At 42.7% G+C, this 21804-nt stretch overlaps 1 protein-coding gene across 2 annotated transcripts in view; it reads right to left on the reverse strand.

Moving 5' to 3' along the window:
* The window catches only part of FBN1 (fibrillin 1), a 216332-nt gene that overhangs the window by 54299 nt on the left and 140229 nt on the right, over positions 1–21804 (reverse strand). For both annotated transcript variants that reach the window (XM_024200606.3, XM_024200598.3), the window contains exons 30-35: positions 21318–21440; positions 14799–14924; positions 13649–13774; positions 3447–3569; positions 2589–2711; positions 522–647 (exon numbers count right to left, since the gene is read on the reverse strand). In XM_024200606.3, the coding sequence (XP_024056374.1) occupies positions 522–647; positions 2589–2711; positions 3447–3569; positions 13649–13774; positions 14799–14924; positions 21318–21440 (747 nt within the window). The remainder of the gene's footprint in view (positions 1–521; positions 648–2588; positions 2712–3446; positions 3570–13648; positions 13775–14798; positions 14925–21317; positions 21441–21804) is intronic.

Raw genomic sequence — 21804 nt, forward strand, 5'->3', positions numbered from 1 at the left:
GAATGGGCTGGCTATCAACTACCAAACTGCAGCAGACCTGGGACTGATCTAAAGCCTACTGAAGTCATTGAAAGTCTTTCCATTGACTTCAGTGGGCATTGGCTCAGTCCCTTGCTTCCCACACACTCCCCTCCCTATAGGTTAAAGACAATATTATGACAACCTCTGCTGAAGAGATATGAGCAGAAAGGGAGACAGGATAAAAAGTGATCAAGGGGAAGTAGTGGCTGAAAAGCCTTTGGATCACGAGACCAGTGAATAACTAGCTTTGTGGCAGTAAACGATTCCTCAAAGAGCTGTTTTTATTCGCCATAGCTATGTGTTTAGAGCTCTGAAACCAAAATCAGTGTCCAGATACATGAACTGAAAAAAGTAACAAAAAACTTTACCCTAAAATATTTTGGAAGCTAATGCAGTTTTCAATAGTAAACACAACTGCAACCAATTGTAACATTTTTCAAATATAAAATATTATTCAGGCAGATTTTGTTGAGTGTTGTTTAAAGGTTACAGTGAATTACCTTCACATGCTTTCCCATCTGGACTTGGTAAAAATCCCATATCACATTCACAGCGATACCCTCCGGGGGCATTGAGACATTGCCCATTCTCACAGAGATTCAGGTTTTCTGAGCATTCATCAAGATCTGTTAAAGGAAGAGGAATTGCATTATATTGTAAATCTTTTTTCTCACTGATGTTCAGTTCAGCTAAGACACATATATATCCAAAAGTCTTAACTGTTACATTAATTGAGAACATTTGCAGAAGAAATTGTAGTCAGGTTATGTGCAGCTCTTGTCATACTAAAAGGCTTGGGGCATTTCTGTCACTTTGAAAATACAATTTCTAATGAAAAGGAAAAAAAAAAGCAATTAGTCTAGCTTTTTAAAAGTGGTTAAAATTAGCAGGAAGTGGAGGGAGATTGGTGACTGCTGTGTAACAGTAGAGCCCCAACTGAGATCAGGTCTCTACTGTATGAGGTGCTGTACAACGTACAAATAAATGGTAAGAGATAGTCTCTGCTCCAAAGAGTTTCCTCTCTAACAAGACAAAGACAGACAAAGAGAGGGAGTGGAGACAGAGCCAGACAGTGGTGAAGGTCATCCGATGGGTCAGTGGCCGAGCTGGGAACAGTGCCCTAGCCACTGGACTACACTGCCTCTCAGAAAGTTTGGCTCTTAGTCTTTAGTTGACATCGTACACATCACAAAAACAGCACGTTTGCTGCAATGCAGCTTGGCTGGCAGTCTCAGCTTACAGAAATCCAGGATTGGAAAAGCAAAAATACTGCATATCAGGATTGATGTGCACACATTGCCAAAGCTGTGCAGAAACACTACACAGTACTAGTCTACTCTAGTGAATTCTATCCAGCTCTCAAATTCATGAGTAATAAGCATGACAAGGATTTCAAGATGAATTCTATCAAAATCCAGAAACTTAATTAATACTCATTAAAAAAACTCCCAAAGATACAGTTCATATCCGCTTCAAAATTAAGGAAGAACATATAGAAAATAAAAAAAATGAAGGTTACAAAGGCCATTTGAGAAGCTGAATCAAATTCAAGAATGAATTGTATAAAGAGCATTAACAGAATAATTCAAATGTAATTAACTTCAAGCATGTGGTGCTAGATTCTCAACTGGTGTAAACCGGTACAGATTAACAGAGCGCTGCTGATTTACCCCAGCTGAGGATCTGGCCCACTCTCTGTATCTCTATATATTGTACAGGTTTATACTGCAGCCTATCAATGTAGTATCATATAGTATCAACTTCTATATCAAATTAGTAGCAATAGCAAAGTTCCTAGTGACTGATGTGACATGCTAATCTGTTCTTCAAAGTAGAAGACTTAAGTCTGGGTGGGGAATTTCTCTGGTGACAATTTACACAAGACATTATTCAAAAGTAGCTACTTTGGCCCATTTATGTATGAGCACCACATCCTGAGGGTACTACGCTGATCATGCAATAAGAGGGCAGTGACCACATGCTCACTTCTGAAAAGGAAAAAAAAAAAACCATTTTAGGCAACTATACAAAGGAATTTTAACAGATGTGCCCTATTACTCAAATGTTACGTGGGTGGCCAATAATCTGGTTTGTTAACTGGTTCAATTATACCGCCATGCGCTGTTTTAATAAGTTTGCCACCCACATCTCTTTACAAGCAACAGTTATGAAAACCTTCCATTCTCACAAGGGAAAAAAAATGCTGTCAAGTTATACTGGTCAACTTTTTCATGCCAGATGATGTCATGCTACATGAAATGGGAGACATCACAACATGACATATCATAATACACCTTAACATGAGGATGGAAAGCATCAAAGAAAACACTTTGCTGCCCAATCCTGATCCTGTAATTGATACACACTTAAAAGTCCAATTCAGTGGGAATTCTGCACATAGAAAGACTGCAGGATCAGGTTTTAGATTTAGATTGTAAATATTGACCCAACATTGCACATTTAAATTAGTCTACCTGTAAGCAGTGGATAAATTTTCCCTAGAACTAGTCACTAAGATGCATGGTTATTATATGCTGAGAGCTGAATCACTCCAAAAGAAAGCTCACCTGTACAAGTGAAGCCATCCCCAGTGTAGCCGTCCTTGCAAAGGCAACGGTAAGAGCCCATTGTGTTCTTGCAATTGGCATGTGGGCTGCACATGTGTGTTCCATTGGAGCATTCGTCCAGATCTTTAATATAACAAAAATTGCATTAGTAAAACCAAATCCATCGTCAATGCAACCTTTAAACTCCTCAGTTCATAGCACAGGGAAACGCTACTTTAAATAATCTTTCACAAAAACAAGACACACATTTATGATTTTTTACTTGACATGTTTTAACAGACTTCAATAAAACATCCAGCATTTATCACTGGATATTCTGGGTTGGTGCATTCAGTAGTTTAGAGCAGTCCAGCTGTTCTTTCATTTTGAAGGAAGATTTGTTTCTTCTCTTCATGACAGGCACTTCCCTTCCCCACTCAGATATTCTTCTCTGACAGAGAATTTCCAGCATATTTGCAACTCAGCTAAGAAAGTTTGCTAGGATGTCTGTGTCGCTTGGGAACCACCGAGACCCTTCCCTTAAAGATAAAGGGTAAAATCCTGGCTCCATTGAAGTCAATGGCAAAACTCCCACTGACTTCAATGGAGTCAGGCTATCCCCCCCAAGTGCACAAACTATCTCCCTACATTGCTTCATTTCCACCAGTGTTGCAAGCCAAGCAAGAGAAACTGTTCATGCTGACATGTCTCCCACATGGACAGTGAATTCTTCCTTTGTAGTGTAAGATAAACTGACATCTTTAACACGTGTGACGATTTATTTTAAAGTTTGTAGATACAATGTTGCTGTCCACAGCTGTGTAAACACTTTTGTTGATGGCTTACAATGCTAAATCAGACATAATGTATGAAACTCACCTGAGCATTTGATGCCATCTCCAATCCAACCTGAGCTGCACTCACATTTGAAACTCCCTGCCGTATTTGTACATGTGGCATGCCTGTCACAGTTATGGGCTCCGATTTCACACTCATTGATATCTGTAATAACACAGGGGGAGGGGAGTGTTTGTGAAAGAGCTCACATATCAAACTTTTCTGACATCCAGCAACACTATGTTTCTTTCTTAAATTGCTTCTAACTGCTAGTAGCATTTAAGAATTAGGCATAAAAGAAACAGACTCATGGCAAAGAAAAGCTACCGAATAGTTGGCTTATTTCAAACATGTATTGGCCTACTATTGTGTTTTGTTTTCGGGAGGTTTGGGGCAGTTTTTAAAGCAGCACTTTTGAAGCACGTAGCACCTAGGAGTCCTGTGATGTAATATACTCTAAAGCCCCAGTAACATCTGCAGTGCAAGGAGTGCCGTATTTGTTCTTTTCATTGGGGTGATGCTGGAAGAGTGCTGGTATGGGGATTCACAGGCCTCCAGGAAGAAGGGGAACAGCAGCCATGGAGAGCGCTAAAGCAGTGAAGCTGCAGCAGATGCTCCATAGCCTGGGGTTCTATTTCCCCCAAACAGCCTCGGAAAGCCCTTTAGCAAAACCCGTTTAACTCAGACCCAGTGCTAGGACCAAGATTTGCACCCTACATTAGGGAGACACCAACATTTTACCAGCCTGTATCTTGAGCTGTACTTGGTAGCTGAGGAAAAGGAGGCAAAGTCTGCATTACACTGTTACCACCCAAACCCGGGGGGTTGCTGGGGGCTCAGGGCTGCTCTAAATTGCATTGAGTAGTCACAGCCCTGAAGAGGCCATTCTTCCAGAAAGGGATCACCGGGGCGCAGCACTGGGCACACTCCAGACAGCATGAATGGGGTTGGTGCTATATGCCAGCTCTGCTCCACTAGCAGATTCCTCCATGCCAAGGGTAGCCCCCACGACCCAGTGACGCCGATGTTTGCACGGCCAGAGTGACGCAAAGCAGATGGCAGCGGGGGGGCGGGGGGGGGCGCGCGGGTTGAGGATTTGGCCCACTATGTTTGGTCCTATTGTGAAGGCAGATGGGAGAAAAGCAAAGCACAGGACTGAGCTCTTTGGGAGTATTATTTATTAGGAACTCAACAAACCTAAACAAAGGGAAGAAAAGGACACCATCCTTGAGGACAACATATGGCCAGCTATACTAATCCTCAACCTTCACAGGCTTGCCAGCACATTCCATTTCAGCACTTGTTGTTTTCACCTTATTTTGATTCTTGGGCCGTGTAAAATTGTATATAGAGAAAAATAAAGCTAATGCAGCTGTTTCCTTATCACAACACAAAATTAGTGCTTAATATAAGCACTTGGAGAATGAATAAACTCAAAGACAATGTTTTCAGAAATTATTTCTGGTAACTAAAACAAATGCTGCAGGAATTCTCTCACACCCATGAGCCATGGCTTTTACAACATTTACTGTATCCTAGGACTCTAGGTGAGTTTTGTTCTACTTCCATACAGATGTAAACTGTCTAGAATTCACATCAAGCCTCTTAGAGTTTCTATCAGTTGTTCCCAGACCTTTTAACTGCCTTTAGTGGTAACTTAGGCCAAATCATCCCATTCTGCAGAACAGTCGATGGAAAGGAAAAACGCAGGCAAAAAAAACTCTGCATGATTTAACATACAGAGAACCCAACCCATTCTCGTCTTGGGGTAGATTAAAAAGGGTCCGGGGTCTGGACTAGGAATCATGGGAATTCCCAGCTCCAAACCCAAGGATCTCAATGCATCTACTATCATGCCTACCAGAAACTGTCCAACTAATACCAATTAGGGAGAGGAGCAACTGGGGAGAGTTTTATATTTCTAATTTTTTTTAAATATTAGCTAACTATTGTATCATCAAGATATGTCTAAACACCATCTGGATCATTTTGCTTTGTTTCTTGTATTCCTTTCTTCGCCTGTCTGTTTGCCTTTTAGATTGTAAGATCTGTGCCCTACTTTATGTTTGCATCGTGCACATGGGCACTACTGGAACCAATCAGATCAATAGGAACAATACATATCTGTACAGAATGTTTGTTCCCTCACATGTTATCTATACCTTAGCCTGCCTTTGCCCCCAGTCCCAGAAGTATGTCTGGTGTGGTGGTTCTCTTGCCCCTCTGCTCTGGTTTTCAATTTCAGTGCACAGTACCTCTCCTTCAGAGGAACTGGCAGCCAAGGTATGTAACTTAATCTGTGCCTGGACTGGTGACACACAGAGCTCCAGTTTGAAGGTGTCTCAAATTAAGCAAGGATTAATCTTCTAGATGTTATAGGTTCTTAGGGAAAGAAATCTACCTAGAGAACCCACTCCCTAGATCCTCCCCCTTCCAGAGGTGTTGTGAGTCTGGGAAGAGGGAACTGATGACATGTAGGCCAACTCCCATCATTTTGCAATTTAAATCCCAGTTTGGGCGACAGTATTGAGCCCGCTGTGTTTTATTTTTTCTCCTCTACGCAGAGCAATGGAGGAGGTGGGGTCCCATTTTTTCTGTGGTCTTTCTACTAAAATGAGAGAGGAGTCTGAAGCAAAAACCTGAGATGAACATCCCCAATATTTGGGTCCAAAAGTTGGTTGCTGGGGTCCAGGTCCAGATCTGAATTTGGCAGCCTGAGTCGATTGCTCATTAATCTAGACTAACACTAGCAAACCTAGAAATCATGCAAATGAGACCTTTTAAAAAAAAGTTTAAAAACAAGGCCAGGAACAGATAACCATATAACATATTTTCCTTAATCATGTGCAGAAACTTGTAAGATGACAATATTACCCTAGGCAGGAAACCAGTGTGTCTGTTAAAGACCTTAAGGGTGGTCAAGAAAGCTAATTTTGGCTTAGAGTGAAGAGAAAGGCTAAAAAGAAGTTCCAGAGGTCAACTACAGTATGTAGTGACAAGAAAAAACAGGCAAGCAGTCTACATCTTTAATCTCGACACAGGGCTGCCCAGAGGATTCAGGGGGCCTGGGGCAAAGCAATTTCAGGGGCCCCTTCCATAAAAAAAGTTGCAATACTATAGAATACTATATTCTCGTGGGGGCCCCTGTGGGGCCCAGGGCAAATTGTCCCACTTGCCCCCCTCTCTGGGTGGCCCTGTCTCGACATGAGTGTTTTAAAAAAGTTGTTAAAACCACTGGTAATACTAAGGGTGCTCTGTATTTGATTACTTGATGCTCTGAAATATTCAAGTGATCACATGCTTCTTTATAACCTTTTGAGCACAACAAAACAACATAAAAAACCAACATAATGCCAGATTTTTCTGCCAAGAATTTTTTAAACCACCAGTAAACATGAAATGGAAACTTGCATGCAATAGTTACGCTACAGCTATGTTATATACAGATTCAATTTTGTAAGGCAACTTCAGAAATAGTAAACAGACCTATATCATCTGATCGCAGACGCAATCCAGCTCCCATTGACCCCACTGGGAGCAGGGTCCTTCCTTCTGCTTTTATAAAGTTAGATGCTGGAAGCTTGATTTTCTCATCACGTCTTGCAATGCCAAGGAATGAATGGACATTCACTCCACTTGGGTCTAGTGATATCCTACTGTTTAGTATTCTAATGGTCCAATCTATCCATGGCAAAAAAACCTACAGGCTAACGGCAGCCCTGTGTAAAGGGGGAAATGAAATCAATGGGAGTTGTGCCCACTTACACTGGGGCTTAATTTGGCCTGAGGATGCCATAAATATTGAATTCAGACTTCTCAGGATGACACACACAAAGGAGAAAGTGAGCTCTGAAGGGGAAAGCTTTTACTGAAACAGATCTCTCCCAGAACAGCAAAGGGCCAGATTCTGCCACCTTTCCTCAAAGTATGAAGTGCCCTACTCTTCAAATAGTTCCATATATTTGCATAGGACTACTCAAGGAGTAAGGCGGCACTCAACTGGAATAAGAGTACCAGAATCAGGGGCAAAGAGAACACAGAAAAATGCCAGCCAAGTCAGAATTTGACACCACACTTTACTCCAACAAAATTCCCATTGACTTCAGTGGGATTCTTACTAAAATAAAGAGAGCAAGGTGGAGTCACTGATCTGTATAAACACTCTCTTTTTGCCTAAATTTCCTCCAGTGTGAAGGTTTCCCTTTAAATATAACTCTGTGGGAAGCCAAGAAAAACAAAGGAATTACAATCTTAAGGCTCACACTGCATCCTCAGCTGGTCCCATTGTGCACCCACACTGCAGCACACGTGTTCTCATCTTTGTAATCACATTACTCCCATTAACACCAAGGGAGCTGTCTGACTATAGCAGATGACTATGCTCATGGTAAATAACAGGCAGCTCTGACATCATAGCAATTCCAGGCCCAGTGGGGACAAACCGTCAGTCTTCATTTACTGTTGGCTATTTTACTTCTTTTTGACGTCTCTTAATACTTATTTTTCTCACGCCTTAAGTAATAAATAAGGTGTCTCCCATTAATCACAGAGGCACAAATGTTTCTAATTGTGCATGAGCAACAATATGTATGCACAACTGGCATGTGCAATTACTGCACTTACGCTCACAAAAGTGGCAACTGCATGAACAAATAACCTGCTAAGATGCGCGCACAATGACTACACACACCAATTACGTATGTGTATTTCTGCATGTTCTGAAAATCCAGGGCAGAAAGCAGAGATGGAAGAGACCTATTTAGTGGTACATCATCAGCACCTAACCCTGTGTATTTCCTTGCACCGGAATGGAGTGGGAGAAGCCATGCCACCAGTGCTGGCAGGAGCAAGGGCGGTGGCAGAAGGAGGCCAGACTTTATGAATAAATGATGTTTTTTTACATTTGGACTGCAGTATCACCCTGAAGCTAATGCACTGAAAGACCATGAAAACTTACACACTCACCCCCAGACACAGAACCCATGCAAGGTTCTATGAACCATTACACTTCACATTAAGGGCTTCAGTGGGGCTTAAGTAGACTAGAGGGCCTGGAGCATGCTGTCTATAGGGGTGAATTTAATCCAATATCAACCTGTGAAGAAGCTTTGTTTATTATTTTCGTGTCTGCAAATTTCTGTAAAAGTATTTTCTGATTTTTATTTATTGTCTCTTTCTGCAAATCTGTCAACTTTATCAGACTGATGTTCCATTTGTATTTTGAGTTTGTGCCCAGATCCCATGGAGAAGATCACATAGAAGTCACATGGCATATGTCCTCCTGGGTCCCTGCCTGATGGAGAAAATCCCATATCAGCAGGTGAGTCAGCAGAAGCAATTTGCAGAAAATGGATTTGCGTAGAAAAGTAGAGCTCAGCTGAAATTCATCCTCTGACGCAACTAGAGAAACCTAGGGGGGAAAACTTTAATTTCTCCTAGTCTTATCCCCATGACTTCCTGACCCTGGCAATCAGTGAGTGGCCTAGGAAACCATTACCTTCCTTTGGGAACTGTCTTGCTTTTTATTTAACATAACTGTGAGCATCTCCCAGTTTTACATGGGTCAATTCATGTGTTTGACATACACCATCAACTTTCTGTACTTCCCCCACTTGATGTATTATCATCATTTAGTATTGGAAGTGATATTGCCAGCTCCCCAAATTCATAAGGGGAAATGTATGTGTTTCACTGACATCAGAGTTCTCCTGTGCCACCAGACTGAGGCATAACATGTTTTTAATGGATGGAGGCTAGAGGAGGGGCAAGGAAGAGAGGGAAGCAGGCTTAAGAATGCAGCACATTTTACAAGCTGCAATGTTAGGGCTACTCCAAGTCAATGGGATGGCTCTTGAGTGACAGCTGCAGTGCTGGGTCCTTGCTTTTACCATACTCTTTTGCAATGTACCAAACTCTTTGTTTTCAGGTATGTAGTAATTAACAGACGTATTGACCACTCCTTTATATATAATCATCTTCACAAGGATGGGCGGGAGTGGGCTTTTTGCTCTAATTCATTTCTCTGTTCAGGGCTGGCATTAGGGGGTGGCAAGCACAGCAATTGCCCTGCAAAGCTAAGTTGCTCGGGCTTCGGCTTCAATCCTGTGTGGCGGGGCTTGGGCTTTGGCACGGGCACCCTTAGACTCACTGGGGCTCAGGGCAGAAAGTCCGAGCGGGCTGAGCCCCGCACCCACCACACAGGGCTGAAGCTGAAGCCCGAGCCCACCCCCGCAACTGCGCGGGGCTGAAGCCGAAGCCCGAACCCCCCCCCCACTACGTGGGGTTGAAGCCTTTGGGCTTGGGCTTCAGCCCCTCATGGCAGGGCTTGGGCTTTCTGCCCTGGGCCCAGTGAGCCTGATGCTGGCCATATCTCTATTACACCCATGGTGCTCAATGCTGCACACTCCTTACTCAACTGATACTCCCACTGACCTCACTGGGAGTCCTGGCTGAGTCACACATTCTGAACTTTTCTCAATTTTCTGAACCTGCTGTGGAGAAGGCTGGTTTATCGTCTGCTGCATTTGTTACCTGACTTTTATAAACATTCATCTTCAATGCTGTGACAGTCTGAGCCCAATTCTGCCCTAATGTGTACCTCAAGCAAACCTGTTGCAAGAACAGGAGATTATCTAGTCCCCACACAACTCTTACTGACATCAATAGAAGTTGCATGCATGCAGTGGCAACAGGATAGGATACACGGGGCATAAATCAGAGCTGAATTTGTCCCTCTGTGTACAACATATGTAGGTCAAATCCAGTAAATCTATGGCTTTAAAACAACCAGAGTGGGATACTATGAACTCACAGGCAACACCTAGGCATGGGCAATGAACCACAATGAAGAAAAGGTGAGTTTGTGCCAATACAGGATTTTACCTGTGCATGAACGCAAAGAATTTATGTTCCCCACCACATAATGCGCACGCACACAGTGATGGGAAATTTTGCAGACAGCTGGACAATCTGGAATGAGGGAAGGGGCTCCGCGCACCTCTATACCTGACCCACAGTCCTCTTCTCTTGCAACTACATCCCATTCCCTCTTTATAAAAAATTAAAATCAGCTCACCTAATTTGGTTATGGGAAAGCCTGTTTTATAGGTAAATAAAAACGAAACATTTGTAGCACTCTCCTTAGACTGGCTTCATAGGCTATGTACATCTTTGCATAAAACAAACTGTTTTCCTAAACTCCGTCCGCATTCTTACTGAGAACTGAAGGGGAAAAAACCTAACATCTGTGTGGGATGGGAATGTAAGTCAGTGGGTGGATTCTGAATACTGCTAAATGATTGGGGAAACAACATGTTTATTTGTTAAAATGGAAACAATCAGTAATGACAAGGGAGGTGAAATATTTAGACAAAACTGTAATGTAACCCAGAGGACATTATTTAGTTGTTCTCAGAAAACAGAGAACCTCCCCTTCGAAGCTCCATACACATTTTTGTAATTTTTTTCACAGGAGTACTTGTTCTTTTAAAGAAGTGAATGATTTTGACTTATCTATACGAGGCAAAGAATTCTGCGCTATGACCATGGTGCTAGTCAGCACAAGTGCAGAATCCCTTCTATGATACCAGCACTAACTGCTGCCTCCATAGCGCTCATCTGCTTGGGCTCAGGAAGTCTGGCTGTGACACTCGATTTGTGCAGAGAATGAAGGGAGAGTTCAACAGTCTATAGACAAACTGGGTTTTTTATTTTAGTACACAGGAATGTGCACATTTTGATGGCAATGAGGACTGTACAATCATCCCTTTTCTAGGCCATTAGCTTGGGGCAGTTTTCATTTCTGTCTCACCCTTCACACCCCCATCATCTTCACACACTGCCAGCCCTTGTGTTCATGTCCCTTTTGTCTTCATTTGCTGCCCACTAGCTGTGTTTTCTGTAGTAGTGTGATGCTGATACAGCAGTGATCCCAGTGAGCCAGCTGTGATAGGACAAGGAATGATACTGGGAGAGTACAGCGAGAATGGAGCCAACCTTCAAGTGATGCTGTTCTAACACGATGAGCTTTTCTTGTTTTTAAAATGTGTTCCATTACCCTGATTCAGTAATGCTCTCTCGCCTGAGCTGGGCCACCAGCTGACCAAGCATTTGTACACAAAGCCAGTTACACGTTAGGCGAGCCTGTCCCCTCCTGTACACAAACTGCAGGTCTGTGCAGACTCCAGCCCTCTCTGCCTGGCGAGCTGCTGAGCTAACCAGAGAGTTGCACAGCAGCACCCCTTGTGGCGGACTGCAAGAAGCGTTTCCTTCTGCTTTACTATACTTCCCCTCCCCAATAACCGGCAGAGCCAAAGCAGCTGCTCTTCAGGCTTTCCGACCCCTCCCTTACTGCCACCCTCCTCCCCCCCAGAAAGAAGCTGCTCTTGAGATACCAAGACCTTTCAGCCTCCCTCTCCATTTAGCTGGCTTCTCTTCACAATATCAAGCCTCCCCCTCTCCTCCTTGCACTGGCTGTGACTGGCTAAGTGGCTCCGTGGCTGAGAGAGTAGTTAAGCCCAATATTTCGAGCTGAAGATGTAAATTCCAGCTCGAGGAGACATACCCACATTAGCTCTGATCAAGCTGGCACACTAAAAATAGTGTGTCTTGGACAAGTATATACTCAGGGTGACTAGCCTCTCCTTCCACTCATGCTGCCGTGGCTTTAGCATTCCAGCTGGATCAGAACATGGTGGGGGGGGGGGTGTCTGTGTTTGCTCATGCTGGAATTTATATCTCCATCTCAAAATGTAGAAGTGTGACGAGGTAGGATGGATGAGTCAGAGAGGGGGCAGGAATGGCTACTTTGGGAAGGATAAAGAGAGGGAAAGGCTGATGAAATACTTTAGAAAACAGAAGTACCAGAAATAGTTGGTTCTTTCTATCTGGATATCAGTGCTTAAATCAGAGGATGGGATTGGAAGGAAGAGATTTCTCAGCCTTACTCTGTCTATTAGTAAACCAACACTGTCATGGATGAGTTTTCAAGTGAGATTTTTTTCCCAGTTGGCCTACACCAGATGTCACCAATATGGCAAGAATTTCCAGAAACTTTTCCTCCAAATAATATCCTAGATCCTTTCCCTGTAGGGCCTTTATTTGCCTTCCATCTCATACCAATTACTTAATATTTCCTGGCTGCTTTAACCAACCAGTATAACCCTGCAGATGTCACAAACCAATATTTGTTTCATCACCTTTCATTTCCCTGAGAGTGATAGCTGCGGTGGGTGTGACTGAACATCACAAGGATTTTTCTAGTCTGCAGAACTAAAGCTCTGTATCTTTTTGTATAATTTAGAGTAGAAACAAAGAATGTTGAAATGTTGGTCTACAGGGTAAAATCAAGGACTTCTTGGATTTAGATCATTTCACATGTCTGTAAAAGGCAGCTGTTATTAATGCACAACTTCAGGCGAGGTCTAATATACCAAGTAGAACACCAGCTCCCCCATTGTTCTATGTAAGCTGTAAAAAATCAGCATAATCTCTTTTTGACACCTATTGTACAACATTAATAATATACTTCTATAAGGACAGACCTATCAGCATATATACTTGTCTCATAAAGGTTGCCAGAACCGTGTTTACTCTAAATCCGTATTCAAAATTAAATTAAACATATGTTTGTGCTCATATTTTGGGCAAAGCTCATGACTCTCAACACCTTGGCTCAGATACTAGCATCTTGTGTTTTTAATGCTATCGCCTTCTGAGCGTGTAAGTTTGAACCTCAGCACTGCTGGCTGGCTGCCGCTATGAAATAATTTACATTTTGGTTTTGCCGAAATATGTTTATAATTCAGCTAGTCAGGTAACTGTACTGCTGCCACTTTGCAAAAACTGAAAATATATTTTAGGATAGATTTAAAGCCACTAGTATTTGCCAAAATAATATTTGGAATAGATGCCTGTTATTTGCATATACAGTTATCTAATCCAAATCCAATGTGGTGGTCTTCATTCTTGTCATGTTACGCTGAATTACATGTTCTTTTCGGTCATACCAGCAACCATATAATAATAGGCCCAACTTTGCTCTCAATGGGATATTTGTCATTCACTTCAATAGGAGAAGGATCAGGCCCAATATTATGCTATACAAACACAATACCAACTCAGTGACTCTGTACAGTGCAACATTTCACAGAGAACAGAAATCAAACAGATTCAAGAGAGGTTTTAAACGCTAGAAAAGGGAAATGAAGAATCAGAAGATGATAATTATTAACTTTAAAATTTACCTGTACAACCAGTGGTTCCTTTTTTGCCTGAATATCCCATATCACAATGACAAATAAATGAGCCTTTTGTATTCTCACAGCTTCCACTTAGACAGATGTTTGGATTCAGGTCACACTCGTTGACATCTAGAAAACATAATTTTAAGATTTTACAAAGTTCTTAGACCATAACTAACCCAATGTCTTGGAGACATTAGTACTGGTACAAAAATGTGTCTACATGTGCAGAGAAAAAAATAAATTAGGCTAAATATTCTTCTCCAATGTAAAATACTGTACATTTCCAAATCAGATTTAATATTGCTATGTTATTGCACTGGTCTTTATTTCCCAGCCTCTCTTATCTTTAATTCCAACTTTCATTAATAATCACAAATGGCCAGATTTAATGGGGTTATGCTAAGGATAAACTTGGTCTATTATCGGTCCTCAATATATTTTGTTTTTTTCTGCACCGATGTTTCCACAAGGGCAGTAAGTGTGTTTCAATTTTAAAATGCAAAGGTAAAATTCTACTCTTCTAGCCATGCAGCAAATCTTGACTTCAATATTTTGCTCTACCAAAACGTGCTGAACTCCCACGTGGTTTTGTCTTGGTGTCAGTTTTAGCCAGAATTCTGATTTAGGCTCACCCCTAAATCTGCCATCCTACAGCACCCTCTACGATCTGAGCTGCATAGACACACTCTGGAATGGGACCCGAAGAGAGACAGCATGGTCACCTTATCTCACCATGTATGCTCCTTAACTCAGTCAAGAGCTCTGAACACATGCAGATGATTCCTACTACTGACAAAAATAGTCTGCAAAGAGGGGTTGTCCATGTGGCCACAGCTAGCCAAAATACAGCAGCACTGCTTTTTAAGTTTTAGTGTTTGCCAGTTTTGAGGCAGCGGTCAATTTGGCACAGTGCTGGAACCAAAACCCTTTTTTCACCAGATGCAGGTATCCAAGTATATTTGTAGTCTTGATATGTAATGTCAAAAGACACCTGATTGCTTGGACACTCATTATTCTTGCTAGGACACTCACTGTTATTTTTATTTGCTTACATATTTTAAATAAATCTAGTTTTATCATCATCTTTGATCACTTAATTAAGGAAGATGGCTTGTTAGAAAGATTAGGAATCGGAGGTGTTTTCACTTACCTATACAAGTCTTCATATCTTCAGATGCCATGAATCCATCGTAACAAAGACACCTGTATTCTCCCGGTATGTTAGTGCACTGGCCTCCATCACAGATGTTAGGATTGTCTTCACACTCATCAATATCTATAGGGAAAGTTTACATTAACACATCTTTTAGATAGGTGTTCCTTGTTATGAAATGCACTGCAACGAATCATGGCAAACAAAATTCTTTATGCTTTGTGATATATGTGCATGTGATCAATCTTTACAGTTAAACCAAATGTAGCTTTATATAAAACTCCAACTGATTCCAATGGGAGCAGGAGCAAGTCTTGTATGCACAAAATCACTTGTAGGAAAATAACTAAAGGACCTTTTTCACGCCACATAACCCCGCAAAATCAGAAATTTCGGGTCCAGCCTTGCTGTCATAGCAGTCAATGGGAATTTTGCCACTGACTTCAGTGAGAGGTACTGGACCTTAAATGATTTTAAAAAGCCATTCCACATACAAAATTCCCACACAAGCAGGATTAAGCCCAATATTAGAATAATTAACATGGATGTATTTATTTCACTAAAATATTATAAGTTACTTGGATTTTTTTGGTCCCTGCTGATGAGTCAGGCTATATCTTTACACTCTCCAGCATTTAAAATATGTTTTGATCAGCACATCAGCCATCACTGGGGGTTGATCTGAGGAACTGAGACTGCACTGTTTATTGCAACCTTGATAGGATCTGGACTTTTTAAAACTCTCCAGATTTTTCTTTGTCACAAACAACATATACCAGCGCAGTTGAGATCCAAGACTCTGCTCAGTGACTGCATGGAAAAACCAGCAAAACAAGGACATGAATTGAGAACCCCCTGAGAGGGAAAGGGTGTAACTCACTATCAGGCTGGTCTGTTGTGGATTTTGGTAATTATGCAGCTGCAGAACACCAACTCACTTTAACTGTTTGTCCTAGAATCTTATGTTTGTTATTCTTTTTTTTTATATTTCTAACAGCAGCAAACAGAAATGGTTGCACCTAAAGTTTTTGTATGGACACTTAACTCTTACATGGTAAAAAGCTGATTGTTTACTGTTCATCCTATGAATCAAATAATGCTGGCATACACATTAGCCTGGAAATGTAGATTTGGAAGTGGAATGTGAATTTATATGCAAAATAAGTGCTGGAAATGAGGATAGGAACCACAAACATAAAGAACTTATTTTATAAACATGAAGAACTTTATATGCTAAATTGCCAAGGTTTTACATTCACAGTTAGGGTGGAAAATTGGCTGACAAAGAATTCATTGTTTCTCCTAATTGAATTGATTATTAATGCATAACCTCACCAACCTGACCTACTATTACAATGAATGGAACTCATAGCAGTTCAATTATGGAGAAATATATTCTGCAAAGGCTTCTAGCCATGTGTGATGTTACAGATAAAATACATTTGTGAACAATGTATAGAGAAAACTGAAAATCATTGTTCCTTAAACTCAGTCCACAATGCCACTAAATGTATATGAAGTTGTTTATACAGTCACATAGTGTCATAGAGTAAAGCCACACATTTATCACAATGGCTACTGACTGTCACCAAGTGCACCTTTTCTCATTTTGTTAAATAAGATTCTTGGGGCCAAATTTTCAGTAGACGTGCATGTACATTTTTGGTAATTACATATTTTGCACCTGCAGAAGAAACTATTTGTATATTTTGCAAGCACCGTGAAAGAGGCCCATTAAAATTTGGGGTAGCACCCGACTCCTCTGATTGTGGCTGCTGTTTTCTCCCCACAATGCATTACAGACACAAATATATACTGCTAGCTAGCTGTCTGGTTACCTGATTTGTAGGAGAAAACACTTGGTGAGGCATCTAATTACTAATATTTGGGCTCACAGTTGCAGTAAATTATGGATGCCAATTTACACCTGTAATAAGAGGCTGGTGCTGAAAAACGGCACTTCATGTCAATCCTTTTAAAAGGTGACAAATATTGACAGTATTGCTCCTTCTGGGGATCCCATTCATGTTGTTGATGGAAATGACTTCTAAAATCAAGTTCAACAGTGGTTCAAAGAGAGAGTGCCAAGTTCTTCAGAGGAGCTGCATCTACTACATCCACATACTTGAAATGCTATTTCGTGGCTTTAAGAGCACAGATAAAAAGGGGACTTTTGACTATCAGTAGACGAAGGTTTCTAACCATCAGAGGAGTGAAGTTCTGGAACAGCCTTCCAAGGGGAGTAGTGGGGGCAAAAGACATATCTGGCTTCAAGACTAAGCTTGATAAATTTATGGAGGGGATGGTATGATGGGATAGCCTAATTTTGCCAATTAATTGGTCTTTGACTATTAGCAGTAAATATGCCCAATGGCTTGTGATGGGATGTTAGATGGGGTGGGATCTGAGTTACTACAGAGAATTCTTTCCTGGGTGTCTGGCTGGTGAGTCTTGCCCACATGCTCAGGGTTTAGCTGATTGCCATATTTGGGGTTGTGAAGGAATTTTCCTCCAGGGCAGACTGGCAGAGGCCCTGGGGGGGTTTCGCCTTCCCCTGCAGCGTGGGGCATGGGTCATTTGCTGGAAGATTCTCTGCATCTTGAAGTCTTTAAACCATGATTTGAGGACTTCAATGGCTCAGACACAGGTCTGATACAGGAGTGGGTGGGTGAGAGTCTGTGGCCTGCGTTGTGCAGGAGGTCAGACTAGATGATCATAATGGTCCCTTCTGACCTTAAAGTCTATGATTCTATGTAATTTCTGTATTAATAAATCCCACTAGATGCAGTGTCCTAGGTTTTGTTTTTGTTAGGTATTTTAAACTATTTTAGGGTCTAAGGCCCTAACCCAGCAAGACACTTAAAATATGCTTAATGTTAAACTTGTAAGTGCTCTCATGGAAATCAATGGGACTAACTGTGTACTTAAAGTTAAGCATGTGCTTAAGTGCTTTGCTAGATCAGGGCCTAAAAAAGGTACTGCAGATCCACAACACCCATCGACTTCAGTGGGAGTGGAGGATGCTCAGCACTTCACAGAATTATGGCTTGTTATAATTTCTATTGCACTTTACTAATAAGAAACCACAAGCAATACATTTCCAAAGAATTACTGCACTTCACTTGTGGTTGAAGTCAGTCTTCTGCCTGGTACTTCCCAAAGTGGTAATAATCCAGAAACGTACTGCCTGTTCATGCCTTAATATACTACAGAGTGGCAGGGAGACCGAAAGAGAAAGAACGAAAAGAAACCCTGGAGTGATTGTGTGCATGAGTCCACAAATCTTTACTCATTCCCTCATTCACTCGGCTTGACTATTCACGTAAGTAAGGGCTTGCAGTATCAGGCACTAACTTTCTAACTCCATATTCATGTATCTATTATTTCTTTTACTTCACTAACCAAATATTGAGAAACTGCAAGACTAGACCCTTTGAAATTTTAAGTTTCAAAGGTGGTAATGTTGGCTTTTGCAGCCAAGACTTTGTAACAAGATAGTATGATGGTGGGTAGTTGTGAATAGCTGGCTTCTGAACAAAGTCCTAGATTGCACAGCACTTAGGATTGCCAGGCATCCGGTTTTTAACCAGAACGCCCAATCAAAAAGGGATCCTGGGGCTCTGGTCAGCACCACAGCTCCCTGCCTGCCCTGGCTCCGCTTGGCTCCCGGAAGTGGTGGCATGTCTCTCCTGCTCCTAGGCACAGGAGTGGCCAGGGAAGCTCTGTGTGCTGCCCCCACCCCAAGCACTGGCTCTGCAGCTCCCATTGGCTGGGAATCAGGGCCAATAGGAGCTGCGGGGGCGGCGCCTGCAGGAGAGGGCAGCACATGGAGCCCTCTGGCCACCCCTGTGCCTAGAGGCCGCAGGGACATACTAGCTGCTTCTAGGAGCCACCTGAGGTAAGCACTGTCTGCAGACCGCACCGCCTCCCATACCCCAACCCCCTGCCCCAGCCCTGAGGCCCCTCCTAGAGCCTGCACCTCAACCCTGCCTTAACACCCTGCCCCAAACCTGAGCCCCCCACACTCTGAACCCCTCAGCCTCATCCCCCAGCCCAGAACCCCCTCCTTCACCCCAAACCCCTCATCTCTGGACCCACACCAGAGCCCACACCCCCAGCCAGAGTCCTCACCTCCCCACACTCCAACCCCCTGCTCCAGCCCTGAGCCCCCTCCCGCACCCCAAGCCACTCATCCCCGGCCCCACCCCAGAACCTGCATTCCCAGCCAGAGCCCTTACCCCCCCCCCCCCAACTCCCTGCCCCAGCCTGGAGCCCTCTCCCACACCCTGAACCCCTCATTTCTGGCCCCACCCTGGAGCCCACACCCCCAGCCCGAGCCCTCCCCCCCACACCTCAACCCCCTGCCCCAGCCCGAGCCCCCTCCTGCACCCTGAACCACCACTCCCACCCAGAGCCCTCCCTCTCCCTCCCCCCCCACTCCAACCCCTGTCTCAGCCCAGTGAAAATGAGCGAGTGAGTGAGGGTGGGCCTTGGGGAAGGGGGTGGGGGGAGGCATGAGTGTTCGGTTTTGTGCAATTAGAAAGTTGGCAACCCTAATAGCACTGGCAGGGTATAAATATGCAAAGACTCGCAATCAAATTCAGAATTTTTTAGGCCCTTTGTTAGATTTGACTAGACCCGCCTGTGGACACGTCTATAGTACAGTCAACTTTTGATTGGAGATGCTAAGAGCCCATCCCTGTCCCTCCAATAAAGGTCAATCAATCATTTCCTTTTGACATTGGAATGTGATGAGTTGTTAGATTTATAGCTCTATGGGTTTTCAAATCCAAGTCGGGTTTTCTTTTTGCTTCTTTTGCATGGACAATGGGTTCAGTTTAACAAGCATTAGTGCCTTCTTACTAGGGCACAGTGTCTCATCTTTCTACTGCCGTGTAGGGGACGTTCCTGGGTGGGCCGCGGAGGGAGAGGGGCAGAACCAGAGGCAAATGCTCTCTGGTGATTCCCAGCAGGTACAGCTTCATAGTCCTTCAAAGCTGCTCTAAGTTATGCTGGAGGCCAGTTTTGTCCCCAGCTGAGCCAAGATTAGGGAAGCCAAAAGGTGGCTTAGACCCACCTTCCCCACCCCTGTCTCTTGCTCTTTCACACACACAAAGTCCTGCTGGCACTAGGATTCTGATTTCACTTTCTGCACACTTTTGATTACGTGGTTCTACTTTTGCGTTGAAAATGTGCTCAAAAATGATTTTTGGCAAGTTTTGGATGCAAAGTTACCTTCACTAGAAATGTGACCCATTTCTGCTCACACGGGAAAACTACTTCTAATCTAAATATTTTAGGGTACTAGATCTCAGGGTCCATCATGTTTTCATTTTTCTAGTTGAGTTCTGCCTTTCAACCCACTTTAAAACTCCTTTACACTGCTTTAAGGATGGTATTCAGTGGTCTTAATGTAAATGGCAATCTGGTTTGAGGTCTATAAATATTTGCAAATTCTAAATGTGAGACCTCTCTTTTCATTCAACATAGAAAGGCCTCCATTTGTCAGACTGTAAAGCTAACCGTATTCCAAGAATTAACTACATTAGATTTTTGATGTTGCTTTTTACTGTGAAGGAAATTTTGGGTTGAACAGAGTCAGGAAGGGAGGATGGCTCATGGTCTGCAACTACTCAGTTCTAGCTGGCAACACGCTACCCTGCTCTTGTGGATCAGAAGTGGGTGGTGCAGTGTTTGGGTAGCACAAAGCTGGGGGAGGGGCTGGTAGAATACTCTTCTCCCTAACCCATGTGGAACCCTGTGGGCACAATTCACATTCTCAGCTTGTGTACAGGACCAGGGCTTGGCTCCCAATGATGACACTGAGCAGTTAAGTTGCTCACAAAATTTTCTAAAGATCACTATTGAGCAAGAAGCCAGGCTCAGGTCCATGGGACAGGAGCTATCACTATGGGGTGAATGCGGGGCAGACTTGCTCTCCAACACCTCTCCCTGGGGGTCTCATCTCAGTGTTTTTGCACCCTGGGTTGGGGAGCCCTCAGTTTCAGATTTTGCCCCAGGCCTCCAAAAACCTGTGTGTGGCCCTGCAGAAGATAAAATAATTTTGCTCCCAGACTCACAATGGACGCTGATCTTTCCTGTAATAGCAACAGGCTCTGAAATAATACAGCTACAGCCAGCTGTAGAATGGACAGCTAGAAATATGTATCTTTTTTTGTTGAAAAAAAGGGTATTTCCCTGAGAGCTAGTGAGCTGGAAGTTGTGAGGTTGTGACTTCGGTATAGTACTCTTTCCCCCAAGGAGAGAACCAAATTCTGCCATGCATAACATCTAGCTACATTATTTATTTTTTACTTTATGTAATATTTGTCCAAATAAAATACATTAATCATAACATGTTCAATTCAGAGTTTTGGGCAGTTTGCATGGAGAACTGTAAGAATTAATGAAGATAACTCAGTATAAATGATTTCAATCTGTACTCTTAAAACTACATCTCATTTTTCAATACAAAATAAAGAGCTTTCAGTACAAATGGTCACAAAGCTACTTTACCAGTGCAAGATCTGTGGTCTGGCATTAGTGCAAAGCCTGATTTACAGCTACATTCATAGCTGCCCTCTGAGTTTGTACAGAAGGTGTCACAACCTCCGTTCATTATGTTGCATTCATCAATATCTAGAAGGAAAGAAATGAAAGTTAAACACACACAACTTTTTTGTTAAGCATATTTCAGGGATACATTCTGGGCCAATTTAAAAAGGGGGTTCAATCCAGCATCTACATTTGCGCACACAATTTCTCACTTTTTACACGCCTGCATTTGCAGGTGCAGGTATTTGGATGCATATGTGGACATATACATAGGCACATCAAGGAATGAGATGTCCAATTAATTGAATGCATATGCAAATGATCCCATACTTTTGTCTCTTTCTGGGTGCCTAGATAGTCCCCATTACTGTAGTTCCTGAATCCCCTGAAGTCAACAGAAATGCTTGTGTAAGGGCTTACAGGATTGGGCCAAAGTCCCTGACTGCAC

The sequence above is a fragment of the Terrapene carolina genome, unplaced genomic scaffold (genome assembly GCF_002925995.2).
Source record: "Terrapene carolina triunguis isolate 2854851 unplaced genomic scaffold, T_m_triunguis-2.0 Scaffold67, whole genome shotgun sequence".
Lineage (NCBI taxonomy): Eukaryota > Metazoa > Chordata > Testudines > Emydidae > Terrapene > Terrapene triunguis.